Source organism: Pogoniulus pusillus, chromosome 34, assembly GCF_015220805.1.
Source record: "Pogoniulus pusillus isolate bPogPus1 chromosome 34, bPogPus1.pri, whole genome shotgun sequence".
Lineage (NCBI taxonomy): Eukaryota > Metazoa > Chordata > Aves > Piciformes > Lybiidae > Pogoniulus > Pogoniulus pusillus.
Genome location: NC_087297.1, coordinates 12,864,024 through 12,879,329, shown reverse-complemented (window position 1 = coordinate 12,879,329; position 15,306 = coordinate 12,864,024). Strand labels below are relative to the sequence as shown.

Genomic DNA, 15,306 nt, shown 5'->3' with positions numbered 1-15,306 from the left:
TTCAGTTAATGTGTTGTGATAGGTGGTGTAGGTTCAGATCACCATCTCCCTCTGCATCTATGTTTCAGCCTCCCAGTGCAGCGTGCTGGGACCTTCCCAACACCACCTTCCACCTCTTGGCAGCAGGCAATGGCACAATTTTTAAACCAGCTTATTACAAAGAAGGCAGTGGCCAGGTGAAACCACAGAATCATTTTGGTGGGAAAAGACCTTTAACCTTTAACCCAGCACTGCCAGGTCACCACTAACCCACAGCCCTCAGCACCACATCCACACAGCTTGGGAGCCCCTCCAGGGTGATGACTTTACAAATGGAAGTCAATGCACACTTTTTTCCACCAATGCTTTTAAAAGAGTGCAAGTTTGGATCACGAGAGGGAACAAACTGAAGGTTGAGGAGGCAAGATCTGGACTGGAGATTAGGAAGAAATTCCTGCTAGAGAGGGAACAATTTGAAGGTTGAGGAGGCAAGATCTGGACTGGAGATTAGGAAGAAATTCCTGCTAGAGAGGGAACAATTTGAAGGTTGAGAAGGAAAGATCTGGACTGGAGATTAGGAAGAAATTCTTGCCAGTGAGGGTGGTGAGACACTGGCACAGGTTGCCCAGGGAAGTTGTGGATGCTCCCTCCCTGGAGCTGTTCAAGATCAGGTTGGATGAGGTCTAGAGCAACCTGGGCTGGTGAGAGGTGTTCCTGTCCATTGGGATTGGAACTGGATGATCTTTAAGTCCCTTCCAACTCAACCCAGTCTCTGACTCTATGAATCAAACACACTGTAAGAACTTTAGGGGGAAAGCAGCAGTAAGCTCTTACCTCAAAGAAAGATCCAATGGCAGTTTTCTCTTAGACTCCCCAGAAGAGCACATTCCTAAGCAGCTAACAGAATTAGAAGGCTGTGAACCTAGGGCCTGAGGCTTTGCAGGGGTAAGTCGGTAAGGTTTGACTGGAAGCAAGCAGTTACAGTTGGTATGATCCAGCTCTATGCGCTGCTTGATGCTATCTTGGAGCCACTACAGGAACTAAATTGAGGAATTTCACGTGGAAAACAAAGAAGGAACACCAGAAGCCAAGTTCTGTCACTGGCAGTACTCCATCCAGTCATTTCTCACCCGTGTTGCTGGAGCAGCTGAGAACAACAGGAGCTACACAACCACAACTGAAGACGGGCTCCAATCCAAAAGGAACTGTAAGGAAGCACATGCAGATGGTCAAGCACTACTAAGAAGCAGCAGCAGTGCACCAGTCCTCACCATCAGCTCATTCCATTTTTGGTGGGCAAGGAGTTTTGAGGTAGGATGTGAAGGAGCAAGGAGAACATGGGAAAGCAGCCCAGTGCCAGTGCTTGTTATAAACTGGAACATATGGGCAAATGAAGTCATCTCCTGAACTGATGAGAAACAATGATCCTGAGAGGCAAAGGCAGATGTCAGACAAGTGACAGGCATCTGCCAGCTTGTGGAGCTGGGCCCCACTCACAGGCTGAATGCCAGTCTGCTGTGCTTGACTGCACAACAGACAGGGCTTGGCACCCTGCCTCCATGCCAAGCAAGGGAAGGGAAGCTGGGAGCTCTCAAAAATGAAGTAGCTTCTGCAGGTGTAAGGTTGAGAGGTTCTTCTTGAAGTCTTTTTTCACTTCAGGGGCTTTGAACTTACTGTTTTAGACATCACTCTTCTTGGCTTTAGTCTTAAACCTGCCCAGCTTGACTAACCAGGTGGAAAAAGGAGCAGAGCTGAAGTTGACAGTGGCATGAATTACTGAGTGAAGGACAACCCTCCAGTGCAGCTCATTTCCTAAAGCCACAAAGCAGAACACTTTTCAGCAGCACAGTGGCAGACTTCTGCTGCAAAGTCTCTCCTCATGCCTGGCAGGAGGCACCACCGTGACCACCACACCTACAGGATACCCTGAGGCAGGTGAGTTATTGCTGCCTGCTCCCCAGAGCCAGGCACTCACTCCTGCCTGCCAGATGGAACTGACAGCTGGCAACTCAGGGCTCCACACAGGCCTTCTGCAAACAGGCTCTGAGCAAACACACCAACTGCAGCTCCCTGCTCCCACTGCACTCACATGAACACCTCTGCCTCCCCCTCCCTGCCTTGAATGGCTCTTGGCCTTTGCTCCTGCCCTGACTGCTCAACACACACACTATGGGCAACACACCCATAGCAGTGTGCCCAGATGGCCAAGGACAACAGCATCCTGGCTTGAGGCTTGGAACTGATGATCTATGGAGGTCCCTTCCAACCCCTAATACCCTGTGATCCTATCAAAAACAGTGTGGCCAGCAGTGGGGGAGGGATCATCCCTTTGAACTCAGCACTGCTGAGGTCACACCTCAAATACTGACTTGAGTTTTGGACACCTTATTGTAAGGACACTGAAGTGCTGCAGCAGGTCCAGAGAAGGGCAACAAAGCTGGTGAAAGGTCTTGAGAAGATCTTGTGAGGAGCAGGCGAAGGAACTGGGGTGTTTAGCCTGGAGAAGAGGCTGAGGGGAGACCTCACTGCTCTCTACAACTCCCTGAAAGGAGGTCAGAGACAGGTGAGGGTTGGGTTCTTCTCCCAAGGAACAGGACAAGAGAAAAAGACCTCAAGTTGCACCAGGGGAGGTTTGGGCTGGACATGAGGAACAACTTTGTTGCCAAAAGGGCTGTGAAGCTCTGGAGCAGGCTGCCCAGGGCAGTGATTGAGCCATTCTAAGATTTATTCCACCTGTTTTTTTCCTGGCTTTGTCTCTTTGCCTCACAGACTTGCTCCTTTCTCATGACTGCCTCCTTTGCCTCCTACAAAAAGAAGACCCAAATATATTCATCTTCTTTACTGTGTACCCTTACAACACAACAAACACAGAGCTCTAAACCAACTGAGCAGATGACAAAGTGACAAGCCATTGCCATGCACATTCACCTACCCACAGTGTTTGCTTTTCTCTCCATCATCTTTCCCCAGATGACATTCATAGATTTGCAGCAATGCTTAGCACATTTCAGATCAGAAGGACTCATCAAAGCATCTGCTGCAACACTCACCCTGGCAAATTTCAATCAAATGAAGCACTACTGTCCCTAGAGCAAGTCACAAGATTCTGAGTCTCAGCATCAGGATCACAGAGCCACAGCACCATGCAGGCTGGCAAAGCCTCTCAGCATCACCAAGTCCAACCCAGAACCCTACTCTACAAGACTCACCTTAAACCATAGCCCCAAGCACCACAGCCAAACCACCCTTAAACACAGCCAGGCTGGGTGACTCCACCACCTCCCTGGGCAGCTCATTCCAGTCCCTGACCACTCTCTCCATGAAAAACTTTTTCCTCATGTCCAATCTAAACCTGCCCAGCCTCAGCTTGAGGCCATTCCCCCTTGTTCTGTCTCCAGTTACCTGGGAGCAGAGCCCAGCAGCAGCCTCTCCACAATGTCCTTTCAGGTGGTTGTAGACAGCAGTGAGGTCTGCCCTCAGCCTCCTCTTTTTCAAACCAAACAGCCCCAGCTCCCTGAGTTGCTAACCCTTCAGGTTGGAAGTGACTCTCAAAGGTCACTTTGTCCAACCCCTCCACAGTCAGCAGGGACACCTCCAATTAGATCAGGTTGCCTAGAGTCACACTGAGTCTGACCTTGAGTGTCTCTAGGGACAGGGTCTCAAGCACCCTGGGCAGACTGCTGCAGTATTTCACCACTCATAGTACAGATCCTTCTCCTTATGTCCAACCTCAACCTACCCTGCTCCAGTTTCGAACCCTCCAGCCCCCTGCTCCTGCTCACACCTCCTGGCAGTAGTGTGGGGAATGTTACAAGGTTTCAGTGTCTGTCTTTAGCAGCTTGGATGTCTTTCCAGCCCCTGTGAGGCCACCCCCCACGCTTAGGCTGAGGGACTGACTGGGGTCCCCTCCCTGCTCCAGAAAGCCTGAAGGCATCAGGGCACAGAGCTCCTCCCTTTGTCACCTACTGGATGCGGTCAAGGTCAAGGCTCTGCAGAACCAAAGTGTCCCTCCAAGCACAACCACAGAAGCATCTATCTGGCAAAGACTTCAAGACCACCAAGTCCAACCATAACCCAACATCTGCCATCCTCTCAGCAGCAGGGACCAACAGCCCCAGCTCTCCGAGCATGGTGCAGCCTCCTGCAGCCCCCCGACCCTCCCTGCTGCGCAGTGCCCCCCCCCCCATGACCTTAGAGGTCACTTCCACCCCAAAGCACTCTACAGGTCTGTGTTTTGCACCTGTGTGTGTCTTTGTAAGCCCGCAGGAGAGCTTTCCCGGACAGAGGAGCCTACGAGCCGCATGCTGAACGCACCAAACAGAGAGCACTGGCAGCTCCGTGCCAACGGAAACAAGGCAGGAGGAATTTTACAGGCCATTTGCAGTCAGAAATGTTCACAAGCAATCATTAGCAATATCCTTCTGTGTAGCACTGTTCACCCAGTCACGGAACGGTCTGAGCTGGAAGGAACCTGAGGGTTCATCTAGTTCCACCACGGGCAGAGGCAGCTCCTCCACAGCAGGCTGCCCACACTGGCACCCTGCTGCTCAAGCAGTTAGGTTCATCCTTAACAAGAAGCGTTCTGAAGTCCTACGAAGATGTTTGCTTTGCCTCAGGCAAGTGTTTGTAAAGCCTCAAAAAGCTTGCTAGAGAGCTGCTGTGACCTGCTTCAAACTCCCTTACCAGGGCGGCCGGAGAGGTCCTTTCCGAGAGGCCTGAGGAGCTCTTTCCCAGCCGTTCGACACCGCCACCGCCTGCGCACGCAGAGGCTGGCCAGGATGAGCTAAGCAGCTGCAGCTGAAACAAGCAACTCCCTTGGGCCAGCTTTACTTTCCCTGCTTTCCTTCCCCCGGCTTGCTGGGGCCCCTCACCGACAGGTCCGGCCTCGTCCACCCGCACCATCAGCGGCTTCTCCTCGGCCACCTGCTCGCTTCTTGCGGGTCACGCAGCTCCGACCGGACCGCCAGCCAACCTCTCGGGGCCAACACAGGGATACCCCGACATCTTCCCCGCTTCCCCTTCTCCTTTCCGAGCTCGAAAGCCTCGGGACCGCTACAGCCCCCTCCCCACACCGGCATCCTCCTTCCTTCCTCAACGGGCTGCTTAGGGCCCGAGCCCCTTCCCCGGCAAGCAGGGAACGGCACAGGGCGGCCGTGGAGAAGCAGGATAGGGGAAGGGGCTGGGGGAAGCGGCGGCCGTTGGCGAAGCACCGAAACCCACCGCCGGGAGCCGACCCCGCGGCCGAACCCTCGCGAGAGCCCCCGGCGCGCCCCCGCGCTGCCACGTTCAGAGGCGCCGGCGGCGGCGACAGCGCCGGGAGCGCGCCACGGGAACGCGCCCCGGAGCGCCCCGCCCGCCGCTGCACCACCCGCCAATGGGGGCCGAGAGCCGCCGCCCCGCCCTTCCCCGGCGCTCCGCCATTGGCCGACAGCGGGCGGGGGCGTGCACCGCTGAGGCCGCGGGGCGCCCCCCCACGCGAGGCTCCGGTGGCGGCGGCGGTCCCGGGCTCGTTCCCGCTGCGGCTCCGCCCCTCGCCGCCGAGCGCGCCGCCGCTGGCCCTCTGCTTCGTCTCCTCCTCCCCCGCTTTGCCTGACAGGAGCGCTATGGCCTCACGCAAGAGCTCCCGAGGCGCCGGCAGCAGCCCCAGCCCCGGCTCCAAAAGAGGTGAGCGGCGGCGGGATCGGGGCCGCAGCCGCGTGGAAAAGGGCGCGGGTTTCTCGGGGCGATGGAGGTGTCGGTGGGGCGAGAATGGGGCCCATGCCGCCGCTCACCGGCTGAAGCGGAGGGCTGTTGGTCCGTTCTCTCCCGGTGGAGCAGCTCCCGTCGCGTCCCTCTCCCATTCTGCCGGGCCGCGATCCACCGGCCCCGGGGGGCAGGGATGGATAGCCCAGATCTGAGCCTCCAGCTCCCGCCCTTCCCCTTCCTGGGATTCACGTGGAGGAGAGGCTGGCGTGGCCGGGCCTAGGAGATGGAGATACCCAGGATGGAGCCTGGCCGGAGAGGGCAAGGAGGCTGGCGAAGGGTCTGGAGAGCAGGGCTGGTGAGCAGCAGCCCGCAGGGGAGATCTCGGTGCTCTCTGCAGCTCCCGGCGAGGGGCTTGGATCCGGGTGGGGGTTTGTCTCTTCCAAGGAACAAGAGACAGGACAAGAGAGAACGACCCCAAGTAGCACCAAGGGAGGTTTAAGTTGGATATTAGAAGAAAATCTTTCTTCCCCAAAAGGGTTGTCAGGCCCTGGACCAGCTGGCCCAAGGCAGTGGTGGAGTCCCCGTCCCTGGAGGGGTTTCAGAGCTGTGTGGAAGTGGTGCTGAGAGGCGTGGTTCGGTGGGGTGCTGGCAGGGCTGGGCTAAGGGTTGGACTCCATCATTGTAAAGGTTTCTTCCAGTCAAAGCAATTCTGTCATTCTCTGAAAGCTGCCCATCAGGGTTGAGGTGAGTGACACTCAGATCATCTTCCCAGGGCAGGTCTCAACATCTTGTAGGTATCTTGGAGCTGCAAAGCTCTGGAAGCCGTGGACAGAGCTGAGCTGTCCTATATCTGCTGCTAGTGAAGTCATTACTCGTGTTCTGACCTGTTTTATCAAGGCTGATCTAAAGCTTTTGTGTCTACTGCAGACGGAGCATCTAAGCTGATGGTTGCTGTGAGTAGAGAAGCAAGGAGGACGGGAGCAGAAAGGGTTTTGAGACAGACATTCCCCACCCCCAATAAGGAACACCGTAGCCAACCTGGCTGCTGCTAAACAGTAGTGTGTGGGCAGCTGAGGCAGAGAAAGCTTTTGTGCAAGTAGCATTTTTAAGCACAGCAAAACATGCTTCAGAGAGGGGGAAAACACACAGAGTTCTGGAGCCCCTCTGCAGCTGTCCACACTGCAGTCGAGAAAGGAAGTGCTGTCCTCAGAGATTGGAGGTTCTCTGCTTCTGACTTCTTTGGGTTTGAGCTTGACATGCACAGAGCTCCAGTGAGGAAATGTGCTGGCAGCACTGAAGTAATTAATACCTGTTGCTCACCTTAGAGCAGAGCAATAATCTGGAGAGCACTGCTCATTAAGGGATGAACCACATAGGATTAGACTACCTGTCACATGATGAATTAAGAGAGGGATTTCAGATAGACTTTAGAGAGGACATTGCAGTGGTCAGAGGAGTGCTGTTGGCTTCTTTGCTGGTTTCTTTTCAGTCCTGCTTTTTTTCCCACTTTGGCTCGGGCTGGAGGTGCTCTGATCATCATCATCAGGCAGTGTGAAGCCTGCTAAAACATGATGCTGTGTGAGGAATGAACGTCCCCAATGTAATTTGGAACGCTAACCATGGTTCCTTCAGTGTGCTTAAAACCACTTTAAAGGTTTGTCAAGGTTTAAAAGCAGGAAGCTGAATCTCTTACTAAATCAAAAAGGATTCTGTGGGGGTTTTTATTTTCACTCCTGAGTAAAATCTCATCTTGTTGCCTGAGAAGCTTTCTGCTCTGTGTCATTGCACTGGGGACTCTCTTTAATGCTATCTGAGGGGGTGAAGCAGTATGAGTAATGTGTTAGGCACTCTCCTAAGATGTAAGCTCTTAAAGTGTTGTGTTAGTTTCAGCAACTCCTTGTTAGAATCCTTTGGGCAACAGCAGGAATGATAGCATGAAGCTGATGCTGTCTCCATAGCTGCAGCTGCAGAAGGAGGTAATGGATGAATACTCCTGGGGGAATAAAAGCTGGGATCAGAGTCTTCACTGCAGCTGAGATGTGAAAATGGCAACGGGAGGTAGGTTTGAGATGGCTGTGAGGTGTGGAAACCTCAAGTCTGAGGCAGTTCTGGGTAGTGTGGTAGTATTCACTTTCACAGCAGTTCATAGCAGAGGATCTGGCTTCTTGCCAAGGCATTGCTCATAGCTCCGAAATCACTGAGGTTGACAGCACATCTGAAAATCTCTGAGCTGAAGGCAATGCCTGCATCTGAAAGGAATCATCTGCTTTTGGGGTTCCTCTTCAGAAAGTATTGACAGTAACCTTAGCAGCAGCTAAAGTCTGAAGTAGTCCTAGCTGAGCTTCCTCTCCGTGTTCTCAGATTCACTGAAGTGTCAGACGTGGAACTATTTCTTAGCAACTCCTCTCAGTTTCAAAAGTCATCTGCTAGGAGCTGTGAAATCAGTCCTAATAAACCCCCAAATCATTGTATTGAAGCTTTGAGCTGCTACTGATGGATGCTTCTTTGCAGAACTGTGTGCTGGTGGCAGTGATTTCAGTGGGAGAGCAGCAGCCAAAAAAATATGGGTCAAAATGTGACAGTTTGAGGTTGCCTGAAGAGGCAAACATGTGTTTGTTATTATCTTTGCTGGGAAGTTTGGCTTCTTGGAGCTAGCCTACAGAATCCATTGTGAAAACTGCCTTCTCTGAAGGAAGTAAAGCAGTTTTAAACAGACAGATGTAGGAACGGATACTTTAAAGCATCACTAGAGGAGGAGCAGTTGTGGTACAGGAGCAAGTGCATATCACAGAGTCATAGAATGGTTTAGGTTGGAACAGACCTCAAAGCTCAGCCAGTTCCAACCCCCTGCCACAGGCAGGGACACCTCCCACTAGAACAGGTTGCTCAAGGCCTCATCCAGCCTGGCCTTGAACACCTCCCTGGGAAACCTGTGCCAGTCTCTCACCACCCTCACTCCAAAGAACCCTTCCCTAACATCCAGTTTCTATCTCCCCTCTGCCACTTCAAACCCATTCCTCCTCCTCCTGCCATTCCCAGACCTTCTCAATAGTCTCTCCTCAGCCTTCCTGCAGCCCCCTTCAGATCCTGCAAGGCCACTCCAAGGTCTCCTCCAAGCCTTCTCTTCTCCAGCCTGCACAGCCCCAACTCTCTCAGCCTGTGCTCAGAGCAGAGCTGCTGCAGCCCTCTCAGCATCTTGATGGCCTCCTCTGCATTGGCTCCAACACTTCCGTGTGCTGCTTGTGCTGGGGGCTGCAGAACTGCCCCCAGGACTGCAGGTGGGGTGTGAGGAGAGCAGAGCCAAGGGGCAGAATCCCCTCCCTTGCCCTGTGCCCACACTGCTCTTGCTGCAGCCCAGCACAGGGTTGTGTCTGGGCTGCACTCACACTGCAGGCTCCTGTGGAGCTTTTCCTCACCCCAGGCCCCCAGGTCCTGTTCCTCAGGGCTGCTCTCAGCCATTCCCCACCCAGCCTGGAGCGGTGCTTGGGATTGCACCCACATAGGTGCATGTCTCCTGGCCATGAATGAACTCCCCCAGATTTTATGAGGCAGGACATTTGGAACTGTCTTTGGCATTAGCAGGTGGTGGAGGAGAATCCTTGCAGCAAGAGTGAGATCAGCAGCCCAGCTACTTCTGGAAGGCAGATGGTTTAGTTTGTAAGCAGGGCTTGACTCTGGAAGGAGGAGTGAAGGTGAGATGCCATCTGTTGCTGTGCTGCAGGGGTGCCTTTGGTCTTACAGTAAGCATGGACTTACTGAAGCACAGTTTTCACTGTCAGCACCCAGACTGGAGTCCAAGAATTCCACTATTGCACTGAGAAATTAACTTTCATTCCCAGAATGACTGAGATTATCTTCTGACATCCCCCCCTTTTCTCTGCCAGGTCCTAGAAGGTGCTTGGTCTCACTTTTTCCTGGCTTCACCATGTAGTTCCCTTCTATCCAAATGCAAACCTTCTAACTCCTTTTACTCATCTTTTGGACTTGTTAAGCTTCCTTAATCTAATCCTTCCATTCATTTCTGCCTTTCCAGCTTTCTTTGAATTTGAGGGTGTTACATGCATGCATGCATTGAAGCTGACCTGATGTCCTTACCCAAATGCAGAGCTGCTCCAGCCCTTGGATCATCTTTACTCGGGATGGTTTGCTCAGGTCTAACTCTGGTGTTTGCTGCATTCATCCAGATCCTCCTGATCTCAGCATCCTGCTCAGCACTTCTATTTGGCTCTTCAAACTGCACATGAGAATGAGACTTGACATTAGAAGCTTTTCTTGCACCATCTTTGCTATCCAACTGTTGCAGACGAGCAAGAACTACTTTGTTCTCGCTGCTGGAATCTCTCTGTACTGTTTTAGGAATGTTGCAATGATTTCTTCACCAGGCCTATCCTTATTGCCTAATTGAGTTGCTTCCAGCTAGTTGAAGACCTTCAGTTTTCACCACGAGTGCCAGATATTTCTGTTGTGTATTGGCACTGACTGCTCAAAACAAGGCTCTGTGTTTATAGCCAGATGGATTTGACCAGGAGAGTTGATTATGACTTGAGACTGATCCTAGAGATGTGAATTTTGGTGGGATTTGTGTACTTGGTATCAGATGTACCTGTGTCCATCACAGAAAGAACACACAGCTGTTGGAGCAAGTCCAGAGGAAGCCACAAAGGTGATCCAAGGGCTGGAGCAGCTCTGCTGTGAGCGCAGGCTGAGGGAGCTGGGGGAGTGCAGCCTGAGGAAGACTCCAGGGTACCTTAGAGTTGCCTTCCAATAGCTGAAGGGATTCTGCAGGAAGGCTGCTGAGGGGTTTTTCTTGAGGGTGTCTAGCAACAGGACAAGGGGAGATGGTTTGAAGCTGAGGGAGTGCAGGGTTAGAGTGGAGCTGAGAGAGAAGTTCTTCAGTACAAGGGTGGTGAGACTCTGGAACAGGCTCTCCAGGGAGGTTGCAGCAGATGATCTCTTGAGATTCCTTCCAACCTAAGCCATGCAATCAAACAGCTAACTCTGATTTCTTAGTTCCCCTGCCCATGCCAGGGACTGAGTGTCAAAATGACAACTCTGTGTGTGTCTTCCTTCCCTAAATCTTGAGGAAACCCTAAGATGAGCTGATAAAAATAGCAAAACCACCAAAACCCAGCCTCTTGTGTGACTCATCTGTCTGACTTGTGGCCTCCCTGCAGGAGCCCTGAGGAGAGAGACTTGGGGGTGCTGGTGGAGGAGAAGCCCAATCTGAGCTGTCAGTGTGCTCTGTCAGCAGAGAGCAACCAGAGCCTGGGCTGCAGCAAGAGCAGAGTGGGCAGCAGGGTGAGGGAAGTGATCCTGCCCTCTGCTCTGCACTGCTGAGACCCCACCTGGAGTACTGCATCCAGTTCTGGAGCCCCTGGGACAAGAGGGCTGTGGAGGTGCTGGAAGGGGTCCAGAGAAGGGCTGTGAGGATGGGCAGAGGGCTGGAGCTGCTCTGCTGTGAGGAGAGACTGAGGCAGTTGGGGCTGTGCAGGCTGGAGAGGAGAAGGCTCCCAGATGATCTTATTGTGGCATTTCAGGGTCTTAAAGGGGCTACAAGAAAGCTGGAGAGGGACTTTTGAGGCTGCCAGGGAGTGATAGGACTGGGGGGGATGGAACAAAGCTGGGAATGGGGAGATTGAGCCTGGATGTTAGGAAGAAGTTGCTCAGCATGAGGGTGGAGGGAGCCTGGGAGGGGTTGCCCAGGGAGGTGGTGGAAGCCTCATCCCTGGAGGTGTTTAAGTCCAGGCTGGCTGAGGCTCTGGGCAGCCTGCTCTAGTGTGAGGTGTCCCTGGGCATGGCAGGAGGGTTGGAATTGGCTGCTCCTTGTGGTTCCTTCCAACCCTGACTGATTCTATGATTATGATTCTATGACATGATTAAGCACCAGACTTGGCAGAGCAAGGTAATGGTTAGACTTGATAATTCCAAAGGGCTTTTCCAGCCAAAACCAGTCTGTCTTCTCTCAGCTTTTGGCACTTGCTCTCAGAACACAACAGGAAAATTCCCCAGGCAGGTGGTAGCTACCCCAGGTTCAAACTCAAGGAAGGTTTATCCCATTGAGGGATTAAGGAGTTAATGTATTTTCAGAGTTCAGTGCTCTAGGTCTGCTCTTTAGTCAGAGGTTGCTCTTCAGGCTTCCTTTTCTCTCTACTAGAGTTGGTAGCTGTGCAGGTGTAGAAGAACCCCGCAGGGAACTGATGAGACAGAAGTTGACTCTTTGCTGCCTAAACTGGCTCTGTGCACAGACTGATGGAAAGTCCTTTGGCTGGAAGGGCAGAGGTGGCACAGTGCTTGGGCATCAGGGATGGATGAGGTCGAATCTAGAGCTTTCTGTAAGGGTGGGGAGACACTGGCATAGGTTTCCCAGGGAGGTCGTGGAGCACAGAAGCACCCAATGTGATCTTTGATCTGTGCTTCTGTGCTCCACGACCTCCCTGGAGGTGTTCAAGGCCAGGTTGGATGAGACCTTGAGCAACCTGAGCTGGTGGGAAGTGTCTCTGGATGATCTTTAAGGTCCCTTCCAACACAAACCACTCTTGTGTTGTTTGATGGAGCTGTGCTGTGAACACAGAGGGTGAATGGTTTGGTTGGATGTGTGAGGGCTGCAGTGAAGATTTCCTAGCGTGGATGTTAAGATGATTTCTTACTGGTTGGACTGGATGATCTTGGAGGTCTCTTCCAGACTGGTTGACTCTATGATTCTACATAAAGAGGTAGGATTTTCATGTTGCTTTTTCTTCCAAACTGAAACCTCCTTTACTGTATGAAAAGAAGCAAAGTTCCTTTTCAGCTGCACCTTTATGACTCGCCTGGAAAGATGTCAGGAGCATCCCTGTGCTAATTCCTGTGTTGACTTCTTCGTTGTAGAGAGCTTGAGCAGTGAAGTTCTGCTTTGCCCCCAGTGGTTCTTCCCCGATGGAAATCACCAAGTGGTAATCTGTGTGATTGCCTGCAGCAGGCTTTTTCCCTAACCGCATCCTAGGGGCTTGCTTTGTGCACCAAGGAGTTGGTGGAGCTGTGCTTTGAAGTGGAAATCAACTCTAAAGACACTGGGAGTATGCAGATGAGTCTGAACAGGCTCTTGTGTGTGCTTCAGCCCTGTTAGAGCTCCTGGAGTGAAGCTGCTCTAAGTCTCCTTCATCTGGAGCTGCAGTGTTGCTATGCATGTACTCACTGTGTGCAACAAATGCTACTAAATGCTACTACTGAGTTGCCTGTGTGAGGATTTAATAGCTAGGGGTGTTGTAACTACTGAGTGCTCTAAGTCTGCTCTTTAGTCTGAGGTTGCTCCTCAGGCTTCCTTTTCTCTGTACCAGTAGCTGGAGTGAAGCTGCTTTAGGTCTCCTTCATCTGGAGCTGCAGTGTTACTGTTCTGGAGCTGCAGTGTTACTATGCATGTACTCACTGTGTATAACATGCTACTACTGAGTTGCCTGTGTGAGGATTCAGTAGCTAGGGGTGTTGTAACTACTGAGTGCTCTAAGTCTGCTCTTTAATCTAGTCTGAGGTTGCTCTTCAGGTTTCCTTTTCTCTGCACCAGTAGCTGTGTCCTTGCAGAGTTTTACTTCCTGAGGTTCTGTTTGATGCTAATCAGTGAATTACTAACACAACATTTTTACTCCACTAATGGTTGCTTTTAGGCTTTGTTTGGCTTGGGTTTTTCTTAGCATCAACTAAAATCTCATCATCTCTAACTGTGGTACTGCTTCTTCCCACAGTAACTGGGAACACAGCTTTGCCTTTTGAAGCAAGGAAGTGGTAAAAAGAGCAATGATTTTGCAACTGAGATCTCCCAACAACATACTTTAACAACTATTTGTAGGTATAACACAACAGCCCTCCCACAACCCAGGAGGGAGCCTTCCAACCACCCTTCCACCTCCTTTCCACCCCTCTACCTTATCCCAGCGTTTGCCTTATGTGCAAGGTGAGTTTGGAGGATCAGCCAGGGGGGTTAGAAAGCAGAAGGATTAGTAACACAGAAGCAGCCCAAGTACAGGCTTCCAGAGACCCACACTGTCTTATCTATGTTTATGCTCTTGCTTTTGTACATCTCAGCAAGCCTATGAGTGAAGTAGACATCCCCACTGTTTTCCTTTCCACCACTGTTTCCTTTCCACAGCCTATGATCTAATTCTTCTCACTCAAATATTCCAGCTGGCCTCAAACTAGCAGAGACAACTAAAACCTCTCTGGGGCTCTGCAGATGCACTGCTCCCCTCTGAACTAACACCTCAAGACATTGATTTAGTAGCAGACTTCAAACTTTAGGCATTGAGTAAAGGATTTTACAATGTTCTCTTTCCCTCCCACCCTCCCCACCCATGAGCAGAAAGTTGTGAACAGCAGAGCTACAGGCACCTGCATGACAACCAGAGTTGTATTTGCTATATCTGAAACTCCATCACACCATGAGGAGTGTTCAGGGTCAGGTTGGAGGAGTCCTTGAGCAACTTGGTCTAATGGGAGGTGTCCCTGTCCATGGCAGGGGACTGGAACTGGATGATCTTCAAGATCCCTTCCAACCCAAGCCTCTGTGTGATGAGAAGAACTGAAAGACCTGAAACTTCAGCTGCTTTCTTTTCTTTCTTTTTTGGTGTGACTTAATTAGGACTTGTTGCCAAAACAAATTGATGTGACCCACATTACAGGATAGGAAAGTAGAACAAGGGGGGGAAAAAAACCACCTAAAATTAATGCCAGCAGCTCTGCACAGATGAGGATTTGCAACCTTATGTAAGAGAAACTTTTTTTAAAGGTCACCACCAGCAAAATTTGCATGTTCTGGGCTGAAGCATTTCTTGTATTTCCTCTCCACACTTAACCTTTCCTGAACTCTGCCTTGTCCTAAATGCAGCCAAATATTGAATGAGCAGAGTGGCTGTGCAGGACTTCAGACTGCTCTGTGTAAGAGCTGGTTAAGCAAAAGAGAGGCAGCATAGAATCATAGAATCAGCCAGGTTGGAAGAGAGCTCCAAGCTCAGCCAGCCCAACCTAGCACCCAGCCCTGCCCAACCAACCAGACCATGGCACTAAGTGCCCCAGCCAGGCTTGGCTGCAACACCTCCTGCCACAAAGACTCCAGCACCTCCCTGGGCAGCCCATTCCAGTGCCAATCACTCTCTCTGCCAGGAACTTCCTAACAACATCCAGCCTGAACCTGCTCTGGCACAGCTTCAGGCTGTGTCCCCTTGTTCTGGTGCTGGCTGCCTGGCAGCAGAGCGCAACCCCACCTGGCTCCAGCCTCCCTGCAGGCAGCTGCAGACAGCAATGAGCTCTGCCCTGAGCCTCCTCTGCTGCAGGCTGCACCCCCCCAGCTCCCTCAGCCTCTCCTCACAGGGCTGTGCTCCAGGCCCCTCCCCAGCCTTGCTGCCCTGCTCTCAACACCTTCCAGCACCTCAACATCTCTAGTTCAAGTCATTGTGGCCAAGAAGGCAAAGTGTCTTCTGGGGGGCGTTGAGAAGAGTCTGACCATCAGGTCATGGGAGATTCTTCTCTGCTCTGCCCTAGTGAGGCCACATGTGGACTACTGGGTCCTGCTCTGGGTTCCCCAGTTCAAGAATGACAAGAAAAGCTACTGGAGAGAGCCCAGTGGAGGCTACAAAGCTGCTGAGGGGGCCTGGAGCATCTCTGTGAGGAGCA

The 15,306-nt window shown here is 52.0% G+C and overlaps 1 protein-coding gene across 9 annotated transcripts in view; it reads left to right on the top strand.

Annotated features, from left to right (window-relative positions):
• Nucleotides 1-5,444: 5,444 nt before the first annotated feature.
• Nucleotides 5,445-15,306, top strand: part of ASPH (aspartate beta-hydroxylase) — an 83,226-nt gene continuing 73,364 nt past the window's right edge. For all 9 annotated transcript variants that reach the window (XM_064170788.1, XM_064170784.1, XM_064170794.1 and 6 more), the window contains exon 1: nt 5,445-5,643. In XM_064170788.1, the coding sequence (XP_064026858.1) occupies nt 5,583-5,643 (61 nt within the window). In that variant the 5' untranslated portion in view covers nt 5,445-5,582. The remainder of the gene's footprint in view (nt 5,644-15,306) is intronic.